This window comes from Eurosta solidaginis, chromosome 1, assembly GCF_040869045.1.
Source record: "Eurosta solidaginis isolate ZX-2024a chromosome 1, ASM4086904v1, whole genome shotgun sequence".
NCBI classification, from domain to species: Eukaryota; Metazoa; Arthropoda; class Insecta; order Diptera; family Tephritidae; genus Eurosta; species Eurosta solidaginis.
The window spans coordinates 8,428,101-8,444,316 of record NC_090319.1 but is presented as its reverse complement, the minus strand read 5'-3'; the positions used below and the strand labels follow the sequence as shown (position 1 = coordinate 8,444,316).

At 37.9% G+C, this 16,216-nt stretch overlaps 1 protein-coding gene across 5 annotated transcripts in view; it reads left to right on the top strand.

Annotated features, from left to right (window-relative positions):
* Nucleotides 1–15,316, top strand: part of LOC137248457 (irregular chiasm C-roughest protein-like) — a 614,955-nt gene extending 599,639 nt beyond the window's left edge. For 4 of the 5 annotated variants that reach the window (XM_067779403.1, XM_067779390.1, XM_067779396.1 and 1 more), the window contains exon 16: nucleotides 9,859–15,316. In XM_067779403.1, coding sequence (XP_067635504.1) covers nucleotides 9,859–12,087 — 2,229 coding nt within the window. In that variant the 3' untranslated portion in view covers nucleotides 12,088–15,316. Of the gene's footprint in view, nucleotides 1–4,540; nucleotides 4,657–9,858 lie in introns of those variants that run through there. The other variant, XM_067779407.1, reaches the window with a different exon arrangement.
* The last annotated feature ends 900 nt before the right edge of the window (nucleotides 15,317–16,216 follow it).

Genomic DNA, 16,216 nt, shown 5'->3' with positions numbered 1-16,216 from the left:
TCAATGCTACTGCGCCTTCTTCAGGGAGGGGTGTTTTATGATATATTTGTTAAAAACTAATACTTGTTGTTCTTTTGCTTAATCGTAGTGGTGTAGTTGATGAAATGAGTGTACAAACCTGTGAGAGAGCCAGCAGGGCGACATTTATTTCAGAAAACACCGTTACATATATGACACTTATTTGTTGAAACCTACAATGTAAGCTGCATGTACATAGAAACAAAACTTACTCTGGAAACTTATTTTTTAAGTTCAATCCCTATTGATTATGACTAAAACAAGTCAACTTTTCGAAACACAAAATCCACTCTGAGCGAGAGAGTATATCCAAAGACTACGGAATTGGTGTGTTGAAAAATGTGCGACTTCCCACAACTATCACGTAAAAAATTTCTGGTTGCAAATCAGTTTTTTCTTTATAACCTACCTAAAATTAGCCTATCTGGCCACGTTCTACTTTAATCGACGTTTTCCTAAAACCGGAATAGATTCAGATATCATTAATTTAAAAAATTTAGTAGGGGCCATGTCGCTGCTTTCAGAGGATGTCAAAAATTTATTTTTATACATGTTTAACGGAGGGCACCTTTTTGAACTTTTAACACGATGTAATTTAATGTGATTCTCTCACATTAATATCCCGCACCGGCTCTTGCGACAATTTCACAAGCCTTTCTGTCGATTTATGATTGTCTTTGGCTCGTGCATACTATGTCCTTCGGTAAAAATCCTTTGGCGCTGGCATTCTACAATAAGTGTATCTCTCTTAACCAGGTAAATCCAGCCGAGACAACGTTTAATGTTGTGGCGATGGTATCGCTCATCTTGGTGGTTATTTGTGATGGTGTGTTCAATGAGCCCGCTACTACAGTGTTGATGCTTGTTGTTGTTGTGGCACAGTCGCCTGTAGAGAAGGGTTCCTGCTCGGAGCCATTTATGAGGTAGGTTTGGTCAAAGGCTGAGCTATGTTCTGTCATTTCAGAGTCGTTTTGAGGTCGCGCTTCTCCTACCTAAATAAATATACAGTAAATTAATATATTAATTTCGAACACACGACCGCCGCTCTCAAAGACGAATCACCACAACCTCAAGTTCACTAGAGAGAGATAGAGAGAAGGTAATCTCGTCGAAGTAGTTGTCATTAAAGTCGCTGACGGTGCTTCACAGAGAGATAGAATATAAACCAACTGTGTCTCTCACTACAGGGCGATGCCGGTGCTATTGAAAACAGTCACGCTCAAAGATATGATAGTAGTGATGTTGGTCTGCACCAGAGAGAATAACGACGGTAATAGTCGATATTTAAGGGATAAGTATCCCAAGATCGGGGAAAGCAGTGTTGGTTGTACCCACGAGAAAGGTTGAAGACTTCACTGTACCTCCCGGTCCAAAGAAGCGTTCCTAATGCCAGCCTCTACAAAGCTTTACAACGCTGTTAAAAGTCTCTGCCAACTTATCGAGTTAAACGCAGCTTAAAATCAAGATTGAATATTACGAAATACTTAATTTTGCTGCCCTTCCGCGTAAGCTAATGAAATTTGGTAGGTGGATTGCTTTTATGACGCAAAATACAAATTCCAAAACAATTTGGAATATGAGCGTGGCACCACCCACATTAAGAAGAAGAAAATTTGGAAGTTTAACAAGCCGTAAATCAAAATCCTTTAAAATTTGTCAGAGACGCTAACCTTGCCAAATTATATAGACTGAGTGAAGATAATCAAAATCGGTTAAAGACCACTCCCACTTTTCCTAAATGTCTAACCTTTACAAAGTTTGCAATAACTCTATGTTATTTAACTATATTTGACTCTTATTCTACCTCAGCAGTGGTATGGTTGAGCTAAGAACAAAACTTAAGCAAATTTTGAAAATAGTCGTGACCTGACTGCCCCTTTCTTTTGTTACGCTTTCCAAAATACTTTTAATGTCACAAGTCGAACAAAAATCTCCCAATACCAACACAATTTGGCATACACATTTTTTTCATAGCTACAACTGTTAAACTTGCATTCAACTTCAGTAGTGGTAGCCTCTGTAAATTTTTGGCTTCTTTTGAACGAAAATGAGTTCAGAATAGAACTATTATTGCGCAACCTTATAACACTATTAACCACACAAAGTAATCAACAATAGCGTTTCAAGTGCACAAGTGGGTATGTAATATTCAGTTTCACTCGAACTTAGATTTTCTTGCTTGTTTGTTCTTTCAATGCTCAGAGAATGAATTACGTGTTGGATTTCCAGTTGAGTCCAATCGATTCTGATTTTTTCTGACTGTACGGGTTTGGACCATAACATAGCGGGTTTGAAGGTCATGACACATGCTGTGCTTGTTACAGCAAAGTAATTTTTTTTATTCTTCTAATCTAAATCTTCTTTACTATCTTACTCTCAGTGCTAAGAGAAATAAGTTCGTTTTAGATTTTCAGTAGAATCTCAGTTTACCTTACTGTACGGGATTGGACCTTTTATATCGGATATCGTACGTGGAGGTCATATTACGTGTTCCGGCAAAGCTATATTTTTTTTCTAAACACAACATCAACATGTCTGATCATAACACTTTATATATGTATGTATATCACTCAAACTTAGGTTAGTCTTATTTAACTTAACACATTAGTTTTGAGAGATGTGTACGGTTTTTTTTCTATCAAATTACGAATTTGTGTGTAGATTTTAAAAAATATAGAAATTGTAGATGTAGAAAATAAAAGACTTAACCAAGCCAAATCTGTTAGTAGGTGACCGCATAAGAAGAGCTGAGTTTTCTACTTTTTCTTAAAATTTGTATTGTCAGTTAAATGCAACATTTTATTTTGCTTTAACATTTTAGCTTACGGCGGAAAAAGGCTTGCTATCACCGTCTATTGATTCGCCTTGAACATAACTAAAATTCCTTTATAATATTCGTAACAGCTGAGCACCTAAAGCCATTTCTTTCACTTGAATATTTGTAGAGTTGGTATTTTTTATTCAAATTTTTGTTTATTTCATAAGATCCACCATACCTTTTATTAATTTATTTACTTAGTTTTTCAGTTTGTGCTTCTGAAATAGTTATGTATTATACTTATAACGTTTACTGTGTCGAAGATCATCCCTCTCGGATTAACTCTCTCAAAATATGTTTAATGAATACCTTTACTCAGAACTTTTTTAAAAAAACGTCTTATATCAACTGAAAACAATTGAATTGAGACGTAGACATTTTTTAATCGTTTACTGAGTATGTGGATGCTTTCAAACTGGCATCTGGAATAGGGTAAACTTCTACTCAACCAAATAAATACAGTGTTGTGCAATACAATAATAACACAAATCTCCTTAAAGCAACATCGATGTACATTTTCTGTCATCCCTGTGACTCTTGCCATTTTTCGTTCTGATTTGTTATGTTTATTACTGGCACTGCTCTGTCCTGCAGGAATTTTACTAATTTTTGAAAATGGACTAGAGACCGCACAGTTTGCTTTGAATTTTGAACATATGTAACTTTTTTTTCTAGGGTGCGTAATCAAACTCACGGCCTATGCAGATGACATTTTAGTCATCATAAGGTTGAATGCCTGCGAGCAATTTGCTCCCTGCAAGATAAGGTGCTTTGTGATGTACAGGCTTGGAAATCTGACCACCTACACCGAAAAGACAGATCTTAGGTCTTTGAAAATTTCGCAGGCAAACCAGGGTTTACGCACGGCAACGTCTGTAAGGTCTGCTAGTCATCCATAAAGCCGCCTTTGCGGCAGCGCAATTCCAAATACACCATGTGATAGCAGCTGAGTCAGCTTTAAACAATTAACAAACTCGCTTAGTCCATCTTCCATTTCACTACGCCCATAAGCGAAATTGCCAGTTTAAACATTTTAGAAAATTGGTTATTACATTGAATATTGATATTGCATTGCACATCACTGGATTTAAATATTCAAGAGTATATAATTTTTTTTTTTTTTGATAATGTTAGCTAGAATTACTACCAACCAATATAGGAACACATTACTAATACTTTAAAACAACAACAAAAAATACACTTTTTACTCCATATATGTACATATAAAACAAAACAAACGTAACACACCAACACTTAAAACTAAATGCCAGAGATGGGCATACTTATTGTACAACTAAGTGGTAGTTAAAGTACCACAAATTGCTTAAGTATGCTTAAAGTTGATTAAAGTTGACACCAATTTTTCCTTTTTTTGATACATGGTAAAAAAGGCAATAGTCCATAAATATTTGTACTAGTTTTCTACAGCAGTGTGCCCATCTTTTTTAAATACAATAAAATTAATTTCCTTAAAATTTTCTATATAGAACACAATATTTCGTATAATATTTTTCGCACTTGCGTTCATTACTTATACTAATTTTTTAAGGAAGCTTAAAAAAACTCCAAACTATTATTTAATTTCAAAAAAAAAAAAAAAACAAATCTATATTATTTAAATATGCAAACTATAGCTATAACAATTATGAACATTCTTGTTTTTTTTTTTTCAACTCACTCTATCCTGGAATTATTGTTGTCCAGAGTGTGCCGGTGCTACGCACATTTGGGAATCATCATGGTGCGTAGCGCGAACTGGCAACCCTATCCAGCACTTGCACCACCACCACCAACTCCACTTTAACCAAGAACAATAATCACAACATTCACCACCACACATCCACCAACATCACCACAACCAGCACCAACAACATTACTACAACTACCAACACCGGCACTGGCAACAACAATAACACCAACGCAGCAGCAGATGCATCAACGGCAGTAACATCTTTGTCATCAACATTAAATGGTGTCCGCGCAAATACTCCACCGTTGCCGCCGCTACCTACCTCGTTTGTAGCAATTAAATGCGGCGGCGGTCGTAATAATGAACCCACCGCTACCAACAACAATTACACTGGCCATCTTAAGTTCAATCATACAGACAACAACAGACCAGCACCTTTACCGCATCCACTTAGCACACTTGAATCACCCTCCTCAACATTGAGTTATAATATTACACATCATGGTCATCATAACACCACCGCGCTACTATCGGCATCAGCATCACCATCATCGGTTATATGCTCATCATCAATGTCAACATTTCAACCGGTGCAACCGCATCACTTTAACTCGTTGGATTATCGCGAACGCAATCAGGCGCACTATAAACACGGCCACGCCTCTCATCAACAGCGTCAGCAACAGCACGAATATGCGCAGCCACGTACAAATACATTGGATCGTCGTGTCGTCCAAACGACAACAAACGCAAACGACTGTCTTAGCGATTACAATCAAATTAGTCCGCACTATTTACAGACGTTCGATAGTCTCGATCCTTATGGTGTTGCCAATTTTCATTTATATCGCAGTCGCTCCAAATCGCAAATATATGGGCGTGGCAGCGCTAGCGGTGGTAGCGGTAGTGGTAGTAATGATGGTTCCACACACGATACCGTTGTCTATCATAGTAATAGCACATTGAATCATTATCAACAACAACAGCCACAGCAACAAGCTAATGAAGCACAGTATCATCCACCAATCGGTGGCAGTGGTGGACAGCAGCAGCAGCGCTCTTCGAATCAGGTGCAACATCAACATCATAGTTTGAAATATAACAAAAGTGGTGGTGGAAGCACCAAAGCGCACAAAAATAAAGCGAGCGCACATCAACATCACCAACAACTGCCACAAAATTTGTCAACACAACCACAAAAACCAGCAAAGTCTCGTAGTAGTCGTTCTTTGTCACAGCAGCAACAACAACAGCCACATGAAAGTGAGCGCAATGCCAAAAGTAATCGTAGTGGCGGCGGTAGAGAACGTAAAAGCACCAATAACAATTGCAACAATACAGCACAGATCAGTAGTAACACTATTAGTAAAGCTAATTCAATGACAAGTCAATATTCTAGCTCTAATGAGAGTATGCAATGCGATAATTATTATTAAGTAGAATGAAAGGCTTGACCAATTTTTGTTTATTATTATTACAATAAATGAGGCAAAGTTATTACGACAGTGCTTATCAGCGTAATATGATAAAATTTATTGGTATGCATATGCTCAACTTGGGCGCCACCAGCTTAATTTCATTCTAAAGCGGCAATCTCACAAGTTAGAAGAGGTCATAACTCTTGTTTTAGTGGTAGACAAACTGGTATTTAACTTCGTGTATTTAAGTACGACACCTAGAATTTGGCTAAAACAAATTTACACCAGTATTCGTATGTGTGTGTAGGAATATGCAGCAACGCATTAAATTATTATGAACACCAACAAACATTTGCATACATCATTAGAAATATCTTTTTACACAAGCACAGCAGTGCCAAGCGCTAAGCGGTGCAGCTTCTCATTTATGTTTGATAAAAAGTAAGTTTTTTCATCACTTTATTTTATTTGTTTTACTATTACTATTACTATTATATTGCAAATGGTTGATTAATACATCTTCATGTATATTGTGCTGTCTAAAATATTTATGAAACAAAATATTTTTTGAGTTTTAAGCGGGGATTGCCCTTATTGCTTTAAATGTATGAAAACATTTATTTGAAGCAATTTTTAATTTATTTAATAATTTGGGAAAAATTTAAGCAACGTGACATCAGGACAGACAAGGCGGCAGCAGTTTCGATTATACCTTGTAAATCTCTTCAAATCCTTTTCTCCCGGGAGCGGGATTTGAACCCGCACTCCTACGATGGTTGAAGTGTTACAAACGCATTCAGCCACGTCATGCCTTAGTTGTTGTAGGTCTTATCCCAATTGCCTTCTTTTGCATATTTTCTTTATGCACTGTACATACTTCGTATGTAATCATGTGGTAAAGTTATGCGTTGGTAAGGCGGTTTCAAAGAAACGTGGTGTTGTTGCTTTTGTTCTATTTATAGAACTACAACGAATTAACCAATGTTGTCTATTTGTATGAGTTTTAAGCGGTCCTGATTACACGTTGTTTAAATTTTTCTCAAATTATTTAACATAATATTTTTTGCTGTCCAACGAGCTTTTATAATGTCGGTGTGAAGCTGTACGTAAAAAAGCTCAATCAAGCTCTTGCCAGAGTGCATTATTTTGGTAATCTCTGATTATACCCAAACGCTAGCTCGTGACCGACAATTTTCGTAGCTCAGCTTTCATTAAAACATTAAAAAACTATAAAAACCGTTAAAATTTAAGTATAACAATTATCAGTCAGGAATCCAGCAAGAATATGGATGTTGTGGATGTTATTTTGCTCATAAGGAGCTTTCTGATACAAGTTTTGTTTTCCTAAGCGTTTCTATGCTCTTCAACATCTTCATCAGAGACTCTGTACAATTTTCAATTCCGAATTCATTACAGATATCGATAGTTTTAGGGCTATTGCGGCCTTTGATCATTTTTCCATTCTTTATTTTTTGGTAAATGAGTTTAATTTATTGTTTAAGTGCAGTTTTGCTATATTAAGTAGATATTGTTAGCATACGGCACGCATGGCGGAACCTGAAAGATCATAGCCGTAAATTCGCTGATTGTAACTTTTTAATGCGATTTGGCACTTCAGCTTCCGGCGCAGTACATATTGACATTAGTCCCTCGAATTACAAAAATAAAAGTACGTGGAATTTTCGTTTATGTTTGTATGTAAGTCGCCCTACCACCACCTTGTATGGCCAAAGATTATCGAAAATAAAGATGTTGCAGGGACGAAAAGTCGTGTGAAGCAAGCTTCACAAAACTTCTAGTAGGTCACATTCACCACTTACCATAGCAGAATTTGTTAACCACCACTGTCTGTATTTGTTATTTAATAATTATTTGTACACTTTTTATTCAGGTAATGTGTTCAGAATTTTAACTTTTACTCTCTAAAACTCCAAGCAGTGTATTTCTGTGCTTAAATTATGTTAAAAATTGTGTTAAAGTTTTTGGTGTGGTGAAAGTGACCTACTAGAATTTTGTTACGCTCCGCTGCTTTCCACCGAAGTTTGCGCCTGCAAAATCTTTATTTTCGATCATCTTTGGTATGGCTCCGCCATGCTGGCGCGTTTACTGGTCAAAGTCCAAGCTTTTGGCATGCGTTCTATGTAAATCCACCTTAAGATTCTGTGCAACGTAAAAAAAAAACATTTCAATAATTTTTAATTTTATTCGAAGGATTCATTGTACTAGAGCTGTGCTTTTATACGGCTAATAGAGTAAGTTGAATAATCAATTGTTCAATTTCTTTTTAATTTTTTATTTCATTATTCTTTATATGTACATTAGCGCTGGTCAAATTTTAGGGGGAAAAATGGGGGAAAAAACTTCAGGTGCACATCCAGCTTCTGAACCTATGGGTCATACTGAGTAATATTGTCCATGTGACCATAGGTCTGAAATGAATTTCGAGCCTCCCCAAATTTTGTTAGAAAATTGTATATCCCAATACGAATTTATGAGAGCTGCTATTCGGATTGGGATATAAAAGTTTCTAACAAAATTATGGAGGCTCGAAATTCATTTCAGACCTATGATCCCATGAACAATATTACTCCGTACGACCAATAGATTCAGAAACTGGATGTGCCTTTTCAACAATAAATTTGACCCACCCTAATGTACATATATCGATAGCTTAATCGATTATTCGATTAAATAAAACTTTTATTTATCAAAATCTAACGTTACTTCACATTTTTTAAAAGATTATCAAAAATTTTATTAAAAAAGTAAACTTTTTTTTTTTGGTTAGTAAAAAAATATAATTATGTGATTGTATTTGATTTATTAACAGTTTCAGTAATCAATTAGTCGTCTAGCCCTAGTTGGAACTTTAAGGGTCCAAATAACGACTCAGACCATTTCCTTGTGGAAGCCAAGATGCGTATACGCCTCTTTACAGCGAAAAAAAGTTCTCGCAATGCCCAAAAGAAAGTTTGCCGCAGAGAAGCTGCTCAAAAAGGGGTAGGTGATGGTTACTTCACTTCGTTATCACAACTGATCGACGATACCTATATTGGGCTAAACGCTGTATGCTGTATCAGAGCAGTGAGAGCTTATTTCTCAAACAGTACATACCGCGGCGGACACTATAATTTTCCAGAGAAACCGTAAAACTTCGCGCTGCGCTGAAGATTCCCAAGGGCCACGTTGCGTGCAGACACTGCTTTGCAGAAGCGTTCACGTGGTGCGAATAAAGAAGAGAGACGTTCAATTAGAAGGCACAAATTTATAGCAGAATGGCGTTGGTGCGAGAGATTTCGAGTGCGAACTGAAACCTAACCTAATGGTGTCATAGCGGGGGCCCATATAGCGGATGTGTTGTAGAAAGTCCTGATGTTTACACTTTTCCCAAATTATTAACGAAAGTCACTTCCCTTTACATTTCCACAATAACAAAAGTCTCAAAACTCGTTTAACATCATCCCTCCCACGTCTATAGCATTTCTAGTCGGTAGGTGGCGCCTTCATTAATTAAAGTTCAAACATTCCGAGTCCACACCCAGATGCCATAATTTTACAAACCTTTTTTATGGTCGTTTTCAAAAATCCGAATTCCAATGAAAAGGGAAACAGTTTTTAATGCGACAACTTTGTATGATGATGAGCCCTTGCTAATATAAGCTGGGCAAATTTTTTTTTCTTTTCGTTTAAAAAAAAACTACGTAGATATACATATTAAGCCTTTTTTACACTTTTATCGCTATCTTTTTATTTGGCTTGAATTTTAATTTGCTTTTTCCTCCGTTATTAATATTTCTATGTCCGCCGCCTGGACACGCTTACAACACTGCAAACAACACACACACTTCTCTTGAATATGTAAAACGGTACACACAATACGTACATGTATATATACAACGACAACGCCTCATTAGCCAATCACAACAACAACAAAAGCAACCACCACTGCGCGCTCTTTAGATGGTGAACTCCTCTGGCAGGAGGAAGCAACTGAATTTATAAAACGTTTTCCACAAAATCGTCGCCATCGCCATGGCTATGGCACCCTACGCCCAAGCGCTTCAGCTGGGGCGCTTCACACAGATGGTACTACCATGACAACAATCAGTAAACGCGCAAGTGGTGGAGAATTGCTCACACCCCAGCAGCGCCACCAACGCGATCTCTTCAGTGGGGATTTGGGTATACCAGAAGTGCGTTCCCATGTTGGCAATATGGTACATACATTTGAAACGCTTGCCATGCATCGTAAGGTAGCTGACCAAAAGCGTAACAAAGATCGAGCATGGGCGCTGCAGCAGCAACAACAATGGGAACGTGAACAATTGCGTGAGATGGAAAAAAGTAAGTATATAATGCCGATGCGTACAAACGCCATACACACCATGACCACATACACCACATTTGACACGCCCGCACACGCCTCATACTCAATCCTTTCAAAGCACGGCACAAGTAACAGTAAATATCATCAACTAAAACGTAAATCAAAAGAGTCACGTCAACGGCTCATACAACTAAGCAAGCAGCAGCTATTAACTGCATTCGGTAGTAATAAAAGAGCAGATAAAAACAAGAGCGGCAAGCGCATAGAGAGGTCACCGAAAATTATAAAATCCACCACACAGGTAATAAGCAATAATGCGCAAAGTCCATATGCCGATAGCACTGTCAATAAAGTTATTATGCCACCAAATGATAATCCCAGAAAACGGCACAGCTTAATTAGTGCGGAGCGCAGCGCAGAAGCGCCGCATCGCACACTTCAGCGGAGTAAGCGCTTCGCGCAGCAATATTGCCATATGGACGAAGATTATCGTAAAACTTTATTTGGTACATTGCCGTCGAATAGGAAAGGTGCTGCAACGCTCAGCTCAATGTTGGGTTGTAGTTACGAGACGCGTGGTGGATACGAAAATGCCGGCGCGCAATCGAAAAGTGTGCACAGCAATTTAGAACGTGAAATTAATGTGGCGAGCAATGAAAATGATGAATCGCTCATAGTAAATGCAGCTTTCGATGGAATTTTCGCTTGTTATAGTGACGCAGAAATTGACGAAGAAGAGCGCGAAAAAAATGATATAAATATACTATTTAATAATGCTGACAATGCATTGCAAAGAGTAGATCTGTTGAATAACGAAGTTTTAGAAACGCAGCGGTCTAGTCACGGTGGCGCTGATAGCGCGCTAATGAAATTATCAGCTTCATCCATAGGCGCGCATAAAAAAAATGCCCCACTACCACCAACGTCAACGTTCGCTATTAAAAATTGCAAACACGAAAGTTTAAAAAATGCCGCATATGCACACTTGAATTCATCTAAGTCAACTGCGCCAACACCCACCAGCCAACGCCTCAATGCGCTTGAAGTAGAACAGAAGCAGCAACATCCGTCTGCGTTGCAAAATTTCATTGAACGTCTCAAAGCAACACATAATAAAGTAAAGCGTCCATTCAATAAATTACCAACGGATAGTTTGCTGAAGCAAGATCATCTAAATATAGAACAAATAACGCAAGATTCATTTAACTCACCACAGCTAAATTTTTATCGTGAAATTGGCGAAGGTGAAGCGGCTGATGAGCGCAACGCCTATAATGATGCTGCCGCCGATAGTGATTTTCTACGCGGATCTACCCTTAGTCAATCGTTTGTTGTGCATCAGCTTAACCATGGGCAGGCGCGTCGCCATGACAAAGCATGTGCGAAAAAGAAAACTCAAGCACCAGCTCCGCCGCCTCCACCGCCTACCATCAAATTACCAACTAGGAGCGTTGTGGGCGTAAACGCTGTTAATGGTGCACCACGTCCCAATTTACATTTGCAGCAGCCACAACAACAACATCAGCGCACTAAATCATCAAATGAGCTGCTACTCGAAGATTTGGCTGTGCAAGCCCGGCGCATGCGACACCAAACAGCGAACCGTAAGTATGCCGCACCAGCGGCACCAGGAAAGATGCACCAACTTACGCCGATACAAACACTTAAGAAAGCAAATGAGGATGTAGACGAGTTACAACGCTTTCAACCCTATCGACCTAGCTCTAGAGGTCATGGTGTCGGCGCTGATACTATTACCGCGCGCAGCGCCCTGAGCGAAAGTGGACATTTTTTGCGCGGTAGCGCTGAAATTTAAATACAGCCATTGTTAGTTTTACTTATTAGGGGGACTCATGTAACCGTATAAATGCCTTATAAAGTGTGTAAACGTATAAATTTATCTAGTGCGTAAACGAGCTGTCAAATTTTGTATGAAAAATCATTTACACAATTTGTATAAATTTACGCGCACATTTCATTGTGTAAACGCGGTAAACTCAAAGGAATGCAACCTTGCAGACATTACAGCAGGCATTTTCATCAGAAATCTCCAACATCAGCAAGTAAAGGCGTTTTAGTTTTGATTTTTCACTTAATCTTGGCATTTTTTAATTTGTATAACAAACAAACAAAAATTGTTTGGCAATAATACAGCTGATAAACAATCAAGTTTATCAAGAGTATTACTAGGTGCGTTCATATAACAGCGTGTGTAAATGGATAAAATTTTACACCTTATAAATTTATATGCTTTCATGAGTCCCCCTATTAAAACATTTGGAACTACAATTGTAACCGATATGACTTGGGCTAATATACATATATACAAGTATTTAGTAAGTGAGCCATATTTTTATGCAATCAATATTTTTCCTTTTTATATAATTATTTTGAATAACAAGATATTCATTATTAATGAATGTGACTAACTCCTAAATTTCTAAGCAGAGATGAATACTGATGTAACTCATAACCAAATTATGGTTTATGTTAACCAGCATAGATGTTGGTGCTGGAATGATGCGCAACCCAATGCGGAAAACACGTTTGCTAAAACACGATCTACAAATCTGTGGCAATTTGAAAAAACAACATATTTCCAGTTAGAATAAAATTGATATTCTGGCTTCTTAACAGAAATCCGTTACAGATCTCCCTGTGTTACTTACTCATAGCCCCAGCGCCAAATGGCTGCTACAAAATATAGGAAGTTACAATGGTGAATTGCGGCTAGTTTTTCAGATATAGGTCTATGTATCGCCATTATCCTAACTCGAAATAAGTTGTTTTTTCAAATTGCCACAGAAATGTCTGCGCCTAAAAGCATGCAATGCGTTGACATGGCTTTCACACGGTCACACGGTGCATTGCTTGCTTTTAGTCGAAACCGATTAATTTGCTTTTTCTGCTCCCAAAATCTGGAAACTGCTATAAATTAAACTTGATACCTACCCCGTAATCTTTAAAATGAATTAGGTGCTAACAAAATCGTGTAATCTTTAGTATTATTTTAACGACTGACAGTATGCAAGCGCTCGTTTCTACACATTGCACACTTTTAGGCGTCGCGTTCGTGTTTTTTAGAGATAGGATCAGGAGAGGTTGAGTTGTTGTTTTTGTTGAGATGGGTAAAAATCATCGATTAAAAAACAAGTTAGACGGAAATATATAATTTGAAATTCATGCAAAAAGATTTATTGTTACCTTTTATTTGGGATGTCTGAATACTAATCATTACCACACCAGCTATCCCTGCTCTGCAATAGCTGACGCCAAAAGGGAACAGCAAGATAGATCAAGTCTTCCTCCACCTGTCCCAGCCAAATATTATCTTCATTTCGGCCGTTTCGTAACGAGTCACGCTATTCATGTTTAGCGATAATTGACGCCGATTAGGAGCACCAGGGAGAACAACGAGATTTTTGTTCCCCGATGAATATCTTTACTTTTCATTTGCCTACTCAGTCCAAAGTAGCGCTCGTCAGAGTAATTGCAACATAATTTCCAAGGCACGAATGTGTCGATTCTTACTTTTAGGAAGTACTTCGGCTTGACCTCGTTCTCTTGCCACTCTGTTGGCAGAGTTGAGTGTCACTGATACCTATGCGACTTGTCAAAAGCTGATTTGAAGTTAAAAAAATATGATGGGCGTCCATTATTTTGTCGTGTTAACTTTTCTGTATGTCGGTTAGCAGTTCGACATTTTCATTTCTGCAGGAATGTGCTCCTCGTTTTTCTTTTTTCCAAAAAGGCGCCTCTATTTCCACCTCGCGTCACCATATTTCTCTTATATACCGCGCGTAGCCCTGTAATCAACGTCTTTTCTAAAGCTACATTCACCATCGTAACACTTGATTTTTCGGCCACTCCGGAACTTTATGTTGAAAAATGACTCCGTCCTCCCGACAAATACCCGAGGATTTCTAAAACCTAACCTACGAGCTGGTTCTAGATCTCGATCGCTTTCTTCTAAAACCTGCACTTCTAACATCTGCTATCTCTGGCGAGGCCTATTTTAAAAGCCTGTGACACCAGATGACAGAGTAAGAATACCAATAACGAGCGTACGGTCCTCTTTTTAGTGATAAAAGTAACCTTGCTAGGACCTGCACATGATCTTTGGCACTTTGCAGCCCGCGCTTTGTTCCACGCCTTTCCAACTTCGTCGATCTCGTGAAAAAACGTAACAGAAAAGTGATCCATATCCGTCTGTGATCAATATTGTTGTACACATAGCGGAACGATACAAGGTGGCAGCATGGTGACATACCTACAAACATAAATAAAAATTGCATGTACTCTGTTTTTGTAAATTCGATGGAAAAATGTCAAAATCGTACAGCGCCGTATTTTGATGTATCAAATCAAATAAAAAAAGCTTAAAATCAGGTGTTCCATGCTGCCACCTTGTATCATTGCGCCATGGTTGTACATCTGCCTTGCTGCTCATTTTCCCAGCACTCTCTTGCTCGTTGAGATTTTTACGTTAGCTTTTCCTCGGCAGGTTTTCCTTGCAGCCACGTCACTGTAGACTAATATAAAGCTGGGAATACGGCTCGGAATCGGGGATGGAATCGAAGTGAGATAGGACGATCCCCGATGACGTGAGAGGCCTGCACTGATTTGGAAAGAACATCTGGAGAGTGACTTGCCTTCCCTTGAAATCTGCAATCGGCGTCAGTTTAACAAAAAAATTATACAAACGAATCAAACAATAAAGGAAATAAGAAAAAATCTTCTGGTATGTAGCTCATTTTTTTTCGTTCTGAGTTGGTATCATTCCGTCTTAAAATGACCGTTGCATTAACTTATTTCCCACAAGTATATAACTAATCATGTTAAAGTTAATGTTAAATCTAATATAAACTAATAAAATATAATATAAATAAATACACAACAAGAATATTGTAAATAAGCTTAAGCACTTAATCGTAAAGTTAAAAATTATATTTGTTTGTTAATTTAAAAACAATATGATCTAAATATTTACAGAGCAAATACGAAATAAAAAATTAAAAAACGTTTAATTAACCATTTACTAAATACACTGAAATCTGTTTAAATAATGCCAATGATTTTGAGGTTATGTTTCCGCTGCACTTAATATTTGGTGGAACAAAAATCTCCATCAAAAAGTACCAAAACCGTTAAAATACATAGCAATGGAAATTTCATATGTATCCTCCATGATTGTATTAGCCTGATGGAAGCTTTCACGAGGTGTACGAAACGCCTATGTTTCTTGCTTAGTCATGCCTTGATTATGAAATCATCTGCCACTTTCTTGTTTGTTTCTGTGATCTGGATGCAGTCCATTCCATTTACGCACAGGTGATTTTATAGCTTTTCTTCGAATATCGTCATCACTTCAGCTGCCATAATTAGGTACATAGATGTGAGAGAGAATAAAGTATGGGTCCATAGAAGAAGCCAACGGGAGAAAGCCTGGAAACAACAGCCCAGGAGGATAAAAGAAAGAGGTGTCCCCAGGTGTTCTCAAGCAAAGAAGCTACGTTGTCACTTACTGCTTCGCTTGAAGTTGGCTTGAGTACACCACTTCTATATTTTAGACTACTTTCGAGAAGATTAACATCTATAGACAATTGCTCAGAAGATTTTCGAAAGAGCCACCGTGTGTGTTCATATAAATTTAGGCCGCCCGCTGCTCAAACCTGAATCTTGTTTGAATGCTTTAGTCCTAAAAAAAACTTATATCCGCCGTAAGTTGTGATAGAATTTTCTGACGTAATTCTTATTATTCACCATGTTGTACCCATAAACTCTTGGCTTTCGATCTCTTCGACTGGGCTGTCGGCTTCGTGTCAAATGGGAGAAGCATCTAAAGAACTGCAACCTAACTGCGGTTCTTGGTAAACTGTGGTCAACCGTCAAATCCTTGTCCAATACAACAAAAAACAATGATAAAAAAATATACATCGCTTTCG